Source organism: Styela clava, chromosome 10 (assembly GCF_964204865.1).
Source record: "Styela clava chromosome 10, kaStyClav1.hap1.2, whole genome shotgun sequence".
Classification (NCBI taxonomy): domain Eukaryota; kingdom Metazoa; phylum Chordata; class Ascidiacea; order Stolidobranchia; family Styelidae; genus Styela; species Styela clava.
Genome location: NC_135259.1, coordinates 18,221,631 through 18,235,995, shown reverse-complemented (window position 1 = coordinate 18,235,995; position 14,365 = coordinate 18,221,631). Strand labels below are relative to the sequence as shown.

Here is a 14,365-nt window from a genome sequence, read left to right as displayed (position 1 = left end):
ACGAACGGTAGCTGTGCTCAATAATTTATATATTGTCTTTCAGTTCGCATACTTTGCTGTTATCGCCAAACAATTACGTCCCGAAATTTGATTTTCTTGATTCTGTTTGTCAACGTATCCTAGCCGGGGTAGATTCTCCCCAGTAGGAAACTTTGTCTCTCTTGACGAGGAATTTTGCTCAGTATAAAACTGTACAAAAGCGAGAACGCGACTTGCGCATAACACTATCCAAAGGACCCATTGAATATTGAACAAAAAAAGCTGTTTTTGTGTACAGTGAGGAAGAAATGAAGGGTTCCGAAATAGGCTAAGGGAGGGAAATATCAAAAAGCTTGGGAACCACTGTATCAGGCTTTCTGCCCCCCCTTCAAACTAATCCCAACCTAGTCCAAGATAAACATAGTAAAACTGGAAAACCGATCAAAATGTGTGATGGTGGAATAACAGGATATAGTACCATTCCTCGTTATTAGTATTCTTATTTTTTTGATTATAATAATGGTTTCTTTTACACATCAGTATTTATTTTATTTTCAAGTGTACCTCATTTATTATTTTCATCATTTGGATAGCTAAATGGTATGAGCCTGCTGCAATTCACTTTCAATGATAGGAAGTTCCTCTCTTGCTAAACACAATGAAGTATTCTGTTACAGTTGTTTCAAAAATTTAAATTCCAGCGTTCAATAACAGAGTCTTACGATCATTTCTGATTATTTTTAACATATTGAACTGTCTTTCGAAACGCTATCGGATCAAACATTAATCATCCGGGCCATATGGTTTGGTTGATCTGAATGAATCGAAGCAACTTCAAATTATTTAATGATTCATGTCTACTTTGAAATGAAACAAATTTTGGTGCTCCCGAAGTATTCGTACCAAGATGGCGCACAACCTGAACATAGTAAGTAGTGTACCAGGTTAGGGTTGTTCAGGTTGTGCGTCATGTTGGTACGAATACTTCCGGAGCGCCCAAATTTTAATTTATCCAAATGAATTTCTCGGTGCAAATACTGCACGAGAGAGAACCGTCGTTTCCATTCACAAATGTAATTAAATGTGATTTTTCTGCTTCATTTTGATACGTACTTGGTCATTTGTATGTATGCGCGCATTCTATCATGTATTTAGCATTGTAAAGCACACGTAATCGTATAAAATTACTAGAAGATTAGCAAGATAAAATTCACATATGATGGGGGGTCGTAAAACACTTAAGTGTGTCCAAATCGTCAATTTTCACTTCATTGGCAGTGAAGTGAATTTGATATGAAGAAATTCAAAACTCAAGAAAAGATTAAAAATTGAATACTTTGTTTATCTCAAGATATTTTTCACTTCCGGGTTAAAGGTTATTTCGTTTGTTTTCAGATACACGAGCAGTGGGTCATCAGTTGCAAGTCTTCCGGTATCCCCCGCAGGGTCATGGAGCTACCAAAACGCCATTCGATCCCGAACTCATTCGCTTGATTCGTCGTCTTCTATCACTTCGACCTCGTCGTCTGGACAACATGTGTTACGTAATAAAGAAAATGGTCATTATCTGGACGTACATGCATCAGCCCGCAATACCCCGGTTAGAAAGATGTTCTCTAAGGCACACGCGCATCAAGTAAGGAATTAATTGTTGAATTAATTTTGTCACCTAGTTCATGGAAACTTCATGAGCTTTCATCAGTTTATCGCTATTCTGTTTTTATTTTATTGTTTAGAGCAGTTTTTACAATTGATGTCGCATTTTTGCTCCAAGCGAGCTCTAATATATAGGCCGCTGCCATATGAAACGATCGGACTTCTTACTACAGGCATAGTGAAGTGGTGGGCATGGGGTTAAATACAAGAATTATGACAGGCGACTGCAAACTTAGATAGTAGGCCAAGGCCAAGATCTAAAAGCCCCATGGTCACACTCACACATGTATAAAAGAAATATCCAACTTCATTTTGCAAATGCATTTATTAGATATTTTAAAAATCCATATCTCTCTGCCTATAGCGTATATACATAATGGTATCCTTTTGTTTCATTTATTTTCTATGAAATACAGGAATGCTGCGCCCGGTCTAAAGAACTTTGCTGGCGGAAGATCAAAGACGTTGTCATAGGGATATTACGTGACCTTCTTCCGGCCCGGGTCTACAAGACACGCATGACTGACGCTGTATTAGCAGATGCATATGTACAGAAAATGGTCAAAATCACTAACGATGTCGATAGATGGAGCCTGTTCTCGCTGAATAATAATGATGGTAAATATCTGTTATGTTTATGTACTGTAACGAATTAATGTAGTTAATTTACTGGAGTTTGAACTGTGACCTACACTTGATCACTGACATTCGACTGTATTCCTGGATGTATGAGTAAAATATCTGATTCTTTTGAGTAGGGGGCGAGAAACAAATTTTTTTTAACATTTAGCGCGTTAATAAGTATCATATCTTGACACTAGCTTGTCAGAGTCTGTATTACATTAAAAGCATTTTGCAAAGTTTTAACAGGCTAGAGCCAAAATAAATTTCCGTAAATGTAGTCATCGGGTACTGGAAACGGGATCATACCGCGTCAATGTAGTAGAAACCCGGTACGATATACTTCGGCGCCGGGTATGAAAACTAAAAATCCGTTAAATGTGGTCGAGTTTTAGCCTATATTAAATATATTAGAGGCACTTTGCATAGTTTCAACATGCTATTACCGAAATAAATTCCCATAAAGTAAACCTACATCAGGTACTGGAATCACCGACGCATATACCTTGATGAGTCACGGTTATTATTTTAAGGCGCACATTCATGGCAGTTTTCGAATCTGTTTTATCCATATCTTTCACGTCATATTTGTCGCTATTTCTGGTCTTTATTTACATGATAGGTGTGACGTCACTATAATAATAATTATAAGTGTGATGTTAAATAGTTGCAAAACAAATCAATCAAATATTTTAATCATCGCATCCATTTACGAACGAAATAGCGTAGTAACAGGCGTTTTAATTCAGCATGCGTCTTCACTCATTGCCCGTACTCAGCAATCCATTGGCGACAGAACACGATCTAAGGGACCAAACATACGTTAACAATCCCAGCAGTTTTAAACGATATATATATAGTTACCTGCGATTGAATTCAGTGGGTGTTTTTTCGACTTGGTGCTTAGACAGTGTTTTTATTCACTGGCCACACCTTTAGAGTAGATAAATACGATGCGAAAATGAATTGGCTGATTTTAAAGTAATCTGCGCCAACGAACAATTCATTACACATTATGCTGCTCAAGGAAGAAAATGCTTCAGTGTACCCAAACGATTTTGCTAAATTTTCACCACTTGGTTGATAGTCGAAATAAATTCACCCCAGACATTTTACGTTTGGTCAAATAATTTTTAGTCTAGCCAGTTTCCATTCCCGAATTCAATAACCACACTTCGATGTTATAGATTTGTGGTCGCAACTGAAAAGTATTCCATGCGATACAATGATTTTAGAAAACCCGCGAAGGCTCATTATATACTGCCCAACTTTACCCCTCATTTGGCCCAAATAGTTGAGCTATACCAGTTTAATCAAAATAATTTAGTTAGAGAGAAAAATAAAATACCAATTTTTCATATTAAAATAATATTCGGAATGTTTTGAGAATTTACGATATTTAATTCAATGATTAATTCATTTAAACGGCTTCTCGATATTTCAACAAATACTAATAATATATATATTTTTCGTGAAGACATATTTAACCAGTCAATACCAATTAAGAACGTATCCGCATGTATATTACTGTTCCCCGTTATTAGATTAAAATGTCTTATTATACGTCTGTCTTCATTTGCTAGTTTAGGTTATTTGTGTTCGTTTATAATGAAAAATAGGAGAAATAAATTGTTTGCTGTATTTGTTTTTAATTTTACTCAAACGTGTTGGAAAATTACTATTTCTGGAGAGAATTTAGATCAACTAGTTGTTTCACTGCCCTTTGTCAGCGAATTTCTTCGTCTAAACATAAAATTCTTTGATTTGTTTAGATTTCTGTGGCTCTCACAGCAAAATTTGCATTAGTAGGCTTTCAAAAATAATATCTTTAAAACTAAAATCGTAAATAACAAAATTAACACCGGATTTCACTGTTCTTGACTCATCCTACCACGATTCTTTAAGAAATTCTCAAACAAGCCAAATTTTGCCAAAACCACAAAATATCAAATTTTATACTCTAGTGACCATAATGACGTAGAAAGTTATTTGTTCACGCCACATTTCAATAAATCAAATAATAATTATTCGGGTGCATAAGTGTAAACATAGACGAAACAGCAAAGCAGGACAGAGTTCCTGTACTTCCTATTTTAATCGGCTGGCTGTGACCATCAACTGTATCGTTTAATTTAGAACTCGTGTGTCCCAATTTTAGAAGCCAAATTTTTTTAATCGCTTCATGACGCAGTCATGTGATAAGCAATGACTTAATAATCATATTTACCTGACGTCATGTACCATCAGAAATGACGTCAATTTTGATCTTGTTTTTATCAAATTATATTTTTATATAGGTCACGCCACAAAAAAAACAAAATTTCAATTTTTAAATTAATTTAAAACGATTTTGTGACATGTGGTTTTCACTCTTACTTGCATACAAATTAGGGACGAACTAACGATAAATGCGAGAAATAGAGGATTCATATTTCGCAGACTGAGGCATTTTGCATAATTCATGTGCGTTTCTGTCGCTTTAACACGGGATTAAATCATGGCGATACGTGCCAAAATAGCGATTTTTATCGATTCCTATTGATGAGAGAGAATATTCTAAAAATAGGATTCATTTGACCTGATAAAAATACACTGGAATCGCTTGGTTTTTGGTTTTGAAGATGATATATTGTATTTTGTAAATATGTTAGAAAAACCTTTCGAAAATATGCAATATCGAAAAATTAAACAGTACTTTTCTATCGTTAGTGTCTTCAAATTGCCCATAAACAAATATGTGAATAATCGGCAATAGATATACTTGGATCTTTAAAAATACACTCTAAAATACTTTTGAAATTTGGTCTTCGAAATGAAAGAGGCATGCGGAAATGATTCGATATCACAAAAATAATGAGTTTTTCTAGTATTGATATCTTTAAAACACCCATAAAGATACATGAGAATCATCAGCGTTAAATTTATTGGTAATTGCTTGGCATTTATATTTCAAAATGAATTCTGAAAAAGTTTGAAATTCGGAAAAAATGCCCGTCTTCAAAATGAAATGAAAAAAGCATGTGAAAATTATTTGATACCATGGAAACAAATAATTTTTTTCTTGTATATTCGAAATTCCCATGAACATCTGTGCAAATATTCAGCGTTAAATATAATGGAATCGCTCGGTATTCATTTTTCAAATCATAAAAAATAAATTATAAAAAAGTTGGCAATTTTGGGGAAAATTCCGTCTTCAGAATGAAAAATTATGTTAAAACTATTCGATACCACAAAAATAAACAGTTTCCATTCTTTAGTAGTAGCATCTTCGAAATCGCCTATAAACGCATATGTGTAAAATCAACATTAAAGTAACACATTCTTGATCGAAGCATTATTGACTGAAGTTAAGTAGAAGCAATTTTTTATCATCGTATCCATTGTAGACTTTTTGTTGCCCTTACTGTACCAGACATGAGGCTAAGGACGAGTCTATTTGTCGAACTATATCGGTTATGTAAATGTCCTTCATTTCAAAAGCCCTTGTACAACCCGGATACGGCAGTCTTTTCAATTGTAGCCGGTGAAGCACCGAAAAGCAATACTTGAGTTTTGAAATTATGTTTATAAAATATTTCTCTTTAGTTGTATAAAAAAAATTGTAAATTTAAGTGGCATTTCCTTGTAGTTTGTAATTCCTTGCAAACTATTTCTCCCTAAAATGTGTAAAAATAATTGTAAATTTAATGATATTTTGTTGTAGTTTCTTGTAAAGCACGTAATATACAAGGTACTCTGTTGTATAGCACTGTAGAATTATCTGACAGAAATACCCGCAATCTGCTGTGATCAGACATCAATATTTCAATAGTCTTTGTGCCTTATCAACCTTAATAGATATGCGTGCAAGTTATCTGTATACAATATTACCATATCACCACCTGCTTTGTAGTTCGAGGGCCATCCAAATTCTCGGCTCTGATTTTCCAAAAAATCACAACAGTTATATATATGCCAAACTATGCTAAAAGCACTTCGGGTCAAAAGGGGACTGTGAAAATGTGTCCAAATAAGTATCTGTAATCTTGGACCCGGGTTGGATTTGGTCCAATGGTAGTTAACGTGGTTGTAACCATTGTTATAGTTTCATCCATAACAAGGAACACAAAATCGGTCAGAAAATTCGGTAATTTGAATTTTTGGCGCACGACCAAAAATATATTAAATAAAATTTAAATTAGTTAGCAGTAATCTTCTTTGTATTGTGTTATTTGTACATTAATAAGGGTTAATATTGAAGTGAAAAAAAACATAGGTCCTATTTAATGAGAATGAAATCTTTTACTTCGCGTTGGTTTCTGTTTCGTTCCGTCCCATTTTGAGGCGAATTTCAAATATGAGTTCGCTACCGCATCCTGTGTGCGTTTGTTACTATTAAACGTGCTTTTGTGGCCTTGGGGAAACACTTGAATAAAATTGAATCAACTTTTACGTTTTACAAGGTGTCGGGGTGGATTTATTATTGTTGAATGTTTACCTACAGAGTCTTACTTAGAAAAACTTGAAAGCTGTGAACTCGAACAGGATGGAAATCCAGTTCTAAAATGTAGAATCGTGACGGTTTTTTATCTCGTCAAACAAGACTTAAAAATCCTAAATTGTGACCTGAGAACATGAGAATTTAGTCATGTGGGTTAGCTGTGTGGCTACGTGTATGACAAAACGCGATTTCAGTGCAACTAAATTCTATATTAGATAAATCAAAACTTTTAATTAATTTAAAATACCACATACTTATGCATTTCATACACAACAAACAGCTTTAAAACGTGCTGAATAAACAGTGCAAAGACGGGCTCCGAACACGAGCTAAGCTGAGCCGAGCAACATTTCTCTTACGAATTAGCATAAGTCTAGTAATCCCACAGAAGCATTAAAAACCAACCGGCAAGATTAAATTGTACATTCGTGCTGAATAGCCGTTTTGTTTGAATAATAATCCTCAATATTTTTTCATAACAGTTTTCAAAACTTTGAAAGAATTTGCCAAAAAGACGAAATTGAAATATGATTGTAATTAACATGTGAATTTTCAAGTAATATCTACCAATTCAACTTGTCAGGGGATGTCCGACCTCCCAATACCATATATTTATTGTGCATGCTTTAAGCGCTATTTTCAGGGTCTCTCCGCTTTTATACCTCCTTACGCATATTCATGAAAATGAATTGGGACTGTATAATGTGTATGATACTCCTGCTAGCATTTGTTAGAACAGCAATTTTATTATCATATATAAAATCACAATACATTTATGAATGTTCACTCTAATGACATGTCGTGTTTACTCAAAGACACTTTGATTTTGGTCGCACTTTAATTTCGTCTTATATTAAAGTGAGCTCAACCATGTAATAATCCCTTACAACAACAATTCCCACCTCGGACGAATCGTAGTTGACAAGGTTAAATATCTACGCGGATATGATTTAGTCAGAGTATACGCGAATAAAATAGTTCTCTATTGAACGGGAAGTGTCTTTACAGACCTTTTTTGTATTATGTTGTCGTTATTAAAATCCTTGTTCTTGTTGTTTGTCGCAAGAAGATTATTATTTTATCAATTTCAAAATAAATTTTCTAATAATCACGAACCACTTGTCCGTAGAAAGTGATTAGTCTTATATTAATAATCTTGTACTTCAGAGCATGGTTAAGTTTGTCTCACCATACCTAGCAGATAACTGTTCTTGCAGCTTACTTTACCAACAACCCAGCTAAAATTTTAATATTCACTTCCAATAAAAAGCGACTTTCTTTGCCTGGGATCATTTGGCTTGTTTGAAGATAATTAAACTGCGGGACGTTGTTTTCCACTCTCGTCAATGATGATCCGTCCAAGTCGTTTGGTACGTGCTAAAGTGATTAATTAGTCTTATATTAACCTGGAATACCAGCATGGTTAAGTTCGTCTCACCATACCCAGATAATCGTTATTGCAGCTTACTTTACCAACAACCCAGCTAAAATTTTAATATTCACTTCTAATTAAAAACGACTTTCTTTGCCTGGGATCATTTGGCTTGTTTGAAAATAATTAAACTGCGGGACTTTGTTTTCCACTCTTGTCAATGATGATCCGTCCAAGTCGTTTGCGTAAAAACCATTTAATAAAGCACGTACCAGAGTGATTAATTAGCCCTATATTAACCTGGAATACCAGCATGGTTAAGTTCGTCGCACCATACCCAGCAGATAATCGTTTTCGAAGATTATTTTACCAACAATGCAGCTAAAATTTCAATAATCACTTCTAATTAAAAATGATTTTCTCCACATGTGATCTTTTTGGTCTGTTTGGAAAAATAAAATGCGGGATGCAGTACTCATTTGTCACTCTTTTAGCTAAAAAACGGCTCAAGAAATTTGTTAAGATTTCGATTAAATTTAGTTTTGGCACAGGCTTATTGTTTTCCAATTATTGTTGCTTATTGTTATTGATTTTGTAACACTGTAAAAATTGTTCTTAAAATGTAAATTATTACGTCACACTTACATGGCCCGCCAGTCCAGGTCCCTGATCCAATAACCTTGCGCACCCCTGCTCTAGCACAACGTTTTCAAACTGTGTACGAATTCCCTCCAGGGAGAAATTTTGCCGTTTTGAGGAAGGAAATCGGCTTTGTATTCGCTGTAGAATTACTACCAATCTTCATTTTTTTGTTATTGCTATATTACTTCATGAATACATAATAAACGGTATTCCCGTAGTATGTGCGACAAGATGGCGGAAACCGGGACGTAGTATGTGTATCAGGTTAGGATTAGGCCCTAATTTTAGGTACAAATACTACGTGGGTCACTTGGCTAGTCCCCGAACTCGTAAAAGAACAAAATAAGGAAAATTGGAATAAAACTATGGCCTAACCCTAACATGGTACATATACTACGTTACGGTGTAAGCCATCTTGGTGCACATACTTCTGGAGCGCACAATGAACTTGTTTCGACCAAGCACTGAGTTCAAAGCATATTTATTCACGCAAAAGAGATAACTTTTCCGCTCGAAATATTTTCGAGAAATTCTTGAAATACAGCCAAAGCAGATCACCATGCCCTAATGACTCAATCCACCTACTTGCTCATGAATTTGCTCATAGACTTCATAAATAATTGATTCCATATTAACGTTCCATACTCCTGATATCCTCACCATGTCTGCCAATAGCATTTATTTATTCCAAGCAAATGGATAGTCTCACGACTCCTACGGACCCAATGTGAATTGGATATACATCTACCAATAATAAATTGCAATAATGCCAAGCCATAAGGCAACGTTTCACGGCGCTCCAGAAGTATGTGTACCTTTATGGAGGTAACTAATTTTGTTCGCCTACTTTACATCAAGTTGTGTGAAGGGACGGAAGCCTACGGGGGTATATTCACTTTGGGCCTCCTGAAGTATGCGCACCAAGATGACGCCCAACCTGAACTCAGATTGTGTACCAGATTAGGGTTCAGGTTGTGCGACATCTTGGTGCGCTTACTTCAGTAGTACCAAGGCTCCAACAAACAGTCCCCGAACTTGTAATATAACTTAAGTAAGGAAAATCGGAATAAAATTATGGCCCAATCCTAACCTGGTACATATGTTACGGAAGTACCCGTTTCAAACCCGGGAAAAATTATGCGGTTTGGGAGCAAGAAATACAGCTATCTGTAATCGATGTGGCTGTTTTAATATTGTTTAGTTATTCACACACTATGAGCATAATACGCCAGTCGGACATATAACCAACTAGGAATCCTTGAACAAAAAACGAAGAAGTATTATTTTGTGTAAGTGGGGGAAAAATAAAGGTGTTCAAAATATGCAAAGATAGGAATATATTAAAAAAGGTTGGGAACCACTGCCACATGTATATTAGTCATATTTCAACTGGGACATGGTGCCCCTAAAAATGTTGCTGGGCCTAGCCAATCATAGCGTTAAAAGTGGCGGTGGAGAGATAATATTCTTAATTAGGTTCTCCCGCAGTATGTGTACCAGGGTGGTGTTAGGCAGTGATGGGATTTAAATTTTTTGCCAACCGGTTTCATCATAGAAGTCATATTTTTCGACCGGTATTGTTATATGTTTTTTAGTAATGCTAACCGGTTCGCTGATCTCATAAAATTCCGCGAGACCGTTCTTTAGAACCGGTGCGAACCGGCTGAACCCCACCACTGGTGTTAGGGCATAATGCCATTCAGATTTTTGTTATTTTGGTTCTATTGCGAGTTCGAGGACTGTCTGTATTAGCCAAGTGAATATCCCCTTTTTTCATAGGTTTCAGTTCCTATATACAACTTGATGTAAAGTAGGCGAACAGAATTAGTTACCTCCGTATTCGTACACACATTTCTGGAGCGCCCGTAATTGTAATCTATCGAAAAGGTCGAATGGGTTTGAATATAATGCTACACTTGATTCTTATAAACAAATGATCTTAACAACCGTTTACTGAGCCCACAATGCTTCATCATTTTTGGTGTTTTGGGCGGTAATTAGTAACTTCCTTCAATTATCTTGAGATTGACGACGGTAAACAGTAGCATGATTGCGTGAAATGACTACATATTTGCATACAAACAATAATGTTTACTGCACAACATCTTTGTTTGGCATTTATTCTGTTGACACCATTTCGTTGTGTTTATCTTTAGCCCTTGATGTTGCTCATAAATATGGAAATGACAATGACTGTTGGTAAAATATTTATATGTAAAATATATCGTTTGTTTAGTCCACGTCTATCAATATTACGATGTGGTGTTGACAATGACAGGTTGTAATTTTCCCATCTTCGTGTAGATGTGCGTAAGTGCCCAACAAACATTTTACTCTGTACACGCTGCTCAGAAGAGGCTGCTCTAAAACTCTCTCCCTATTTTTAGAAACCGAAATTGAAATGTGTTGCATCAATAGATATCACAATTATTGTTTGATTATTGTATATAAAGCGCGGAACATGTGCAACAATAGGAAAGTCATAAAATTAGTATAAGCTAACAAGCCGGGGAAATACATTGAAAAATGTAACCCACCATAAACCGGCGCGCTCCAGAAGTATGAAGTACATCAAGTTGTGTAAACGAACTGAAATCTATGGGCAGTGGTATATTTACTTGGCTAACACAGACAGTCCACGAACTCGTAATAGAACTAAAATAGAAAAAATCGGAATATGTTATGGCCTAACCCTAACCTGGCACTCAAGCAGCGAGGCCTGAATATAATGTTTAACTCTATATCGTCGGTTTATTTCATGTCAATCAATATTATTTTCGCGTTTATGGGTTTCCGTTGAATTTTTCATAAAACCACCGGTCACATTATTATCGCATAAAGGAAATAATTTCAATTTACGGAATTATATCGGAAAATAATATTTGAATAACACTCCGGTGACCTGACCTGGAAATTTTGAAATTATTTGTGCGAAATCCAATTTTAATTGAATTTTAATATTTTTCCTAATTACTTGACCCTAAAATTCAAATGAACAGTGAAATCATAAATGGTTGCTATTTTCATGACCTAATAGCGGTGATAAATATTTGTTTTTGGAATTACAAGTCAAATCGATAGCGGTGATGACATTTATTCAAATCGTTTTGGTTATTTTTGAATTACAAACCTCAATCAATGATCGAATTTATTAGCGATCGTAAAATGCTACTACATCTACTATACATAAATAAATTTAACTATGTGTTAGGCTTTATAGCAAGCGCTGTGAAAGATGGAGAATGTATGAGAAGAAATATAGCGTGTTCATAAAGTCTTGTTACAATTCCAATTTTGTTATAAAGTCAGTTCTCAATATTTCGTGAAAAGTTTGTTTTCATTTAATTATCATTTTAGGCCCAATTTAATATACAATAATATACACGGTACGGACCAACAAACTATATTATGTTAGTGTCAAATCTTCATTCAATTATAAAAAAAATTTAGACTTTAGGAACTGGACACCATATTTGTGTTTCATGACCCACAGCAATCTTGTCCATTCGGCTTATCGTATCGTATTTATGTCGTCTGAGTGGGTCGGCGACCATTGTGAGTGTATCCGGGACCTTCAAACCGCGACCATACGCTTTCAGTCATAAGTCCCTTGGTTTAAATATCGTATAATCGGTGACACTTTCACCCTAATCATAATCTAAGCTCTGTCATTTTGATTTGGGTAACATTTGCTTTAATATATAATCTGGCAACCATGATATCTGACAATGACGTAACCATCATCTTCATATTCTATTACCCATTGTATAAAGCAGTTAATGTACCCGCTTATGTAATGTAGAACAGTGTACCAGTATTAAATATTCATTATAATACTGTCGATTTTCATCCCCGTATTAACCGAGCGTTTCTCAATGGTCGGAGAACTCGGTGAATTTGTTCTTTTGCGCTGACCCGTAAGTCCGGATTATGACGGCGACCGGAACTCTTTTCTCGAAGATGTTGCTTCTTCTGATATTTGTCAGGCCAGCCGTGTAAAAATGTATCTGCCGCATGAGAGCTATAAACGCGCAAAATCAAAAAAATAATTGATTGGTGGCTGCCCCAGTACTTTGGCCCGGTTAGTAAATTAAGGTGAATGCTACAGACCAATACTTAAAAAGGTGAAAACTAAATATAGCAACGTAGGACTGAAAACAGCCTGTTACGCTGTGAGAAACAACGTTTCTATATCAATGGCAGTCTTCCCGGTTATCGGCAAAATTTGTTTCTTCTGCGAGAAAACACAAGTTCCGAGTCTCTCTCTCTCTCCCTCCCTCTCTCTCTCTCTCTCGGTGTATGTCTCACTGGGGTCAAAGGTAATGAAGATACATCGCAGCGAGACGGTGATGTAGTAAAGTAAACATATTATGTTCAAAAAACATTGAAATATTCATGCAATACGTCCTACCGCTATGTAACATATCTTTAATATTTAATATGCTATGAAAAGGAGTGAGAAGATCGTTTGGGCGTTTCAAAGTAATTCAAATTTGTAATTACGACGACCGGCAGTCTATAGGCCAAGTTAGTATGAATTGCCCATAATAAGCTTTGGTGGTATTTAATTATTGCTTGTTTTTGTATGGATTTTAACTAGTATTCAAATTGCAATCGTAGAGTAACATGTAAATTAACTTGTGAATTCCTTTATATATAACCCTGTATATTAGCGGGTATCTTTGTTTATAAATGATATCGATGCCTCGAATGATATTATAATACGATATATGGTTTCATCAAGAGCTGACCCTTGACGGTTTCCATTACGCACATCCCGAGAGGCGACAAACTTGATGTAACATTGGGCAAAGTAACGCAATATGGAACTAATTCAAATCGGATAACTTATATAAAAATGCAAACAGTCCTTGAGTGAACAATGTATTCTCAATATTGAGCGTCGAAAATGAAGAGCGGAACTTATGACCCAATGTCAGATAAAACGCAACAATCTTTTGTATATCTTACTGATTGCGCGGAAATAGTTTTATATGCCTTGCATGGTCACTGAAGTTATTGCATGGATTATCGCTTCACATCGCATCGTATTCACTTTTTTTCGGACACTCATATACCATTGATGAGGTGACTGGGTCCACGTAATGTCAGTTTATGTCTTAATTTTAGAGGAAGGAAGCTGTTTTTTAGAACCAGTGATGCAAAACACCTTTTACGCTATTAAAATTTAGTAAATTAACTGTTAAAAATACGGCAATCGATACAAGACTGAAAGTAGAAGTCCAAAGTTGACTTGTATTAACTGGACATGACAACAAGTCCTTATCGGTGTTTTGGCGAACACGCTTTGTATGTGCATCGCAGTTACCGACGTAGTCCCGACGATTGAAAAAGGAAACAGCTAGGTATAGAAATGACCCTGGAATTCCAGTTGTATTTCTGCTTTTATTACATTGTACATTATCATTTAATCCTCTAAAATTGTCGGTATATTCGTCACCGCTGACACCGGCCGGTTCCGGATATTCATGAAGTGAGCAGGCTTAATTTCCGTCCACAGAACAATAGGATATGTGATGCGTCATAATGATTAGTTTTGTTTATGACAACACACTCGAAAACGTATGTTCAATCGATTCACGTTAGACATA

General features: G+C 35.6%; 1 protein-coding gene across 1 annotated transcript in view; it reads left to right on the top strand.

Annotated features, from left to right (window-relative positions):
* The window catches only part of LOC120337241 (uncharacterized), a 30,437-nt gene that overhangs the window by 5,204 nt on the left and 10,868 nt on the right, over window positions 1-14,365 (top strand). The window contains exons 3-4 of the mRNA XM_039404967.2: window positions 1,375-1,615; window positions 2,052-2,253. Coding sequence (XP_039260901.2) covers window positions 1,375-1,615; window positions 2,052-2,253 — 443 coding nt within the window. The remainder of the gene's footprint in view (window positions 1-1,374; window positions 1,616-2,051; window positions 2,254-14,365) is intronic.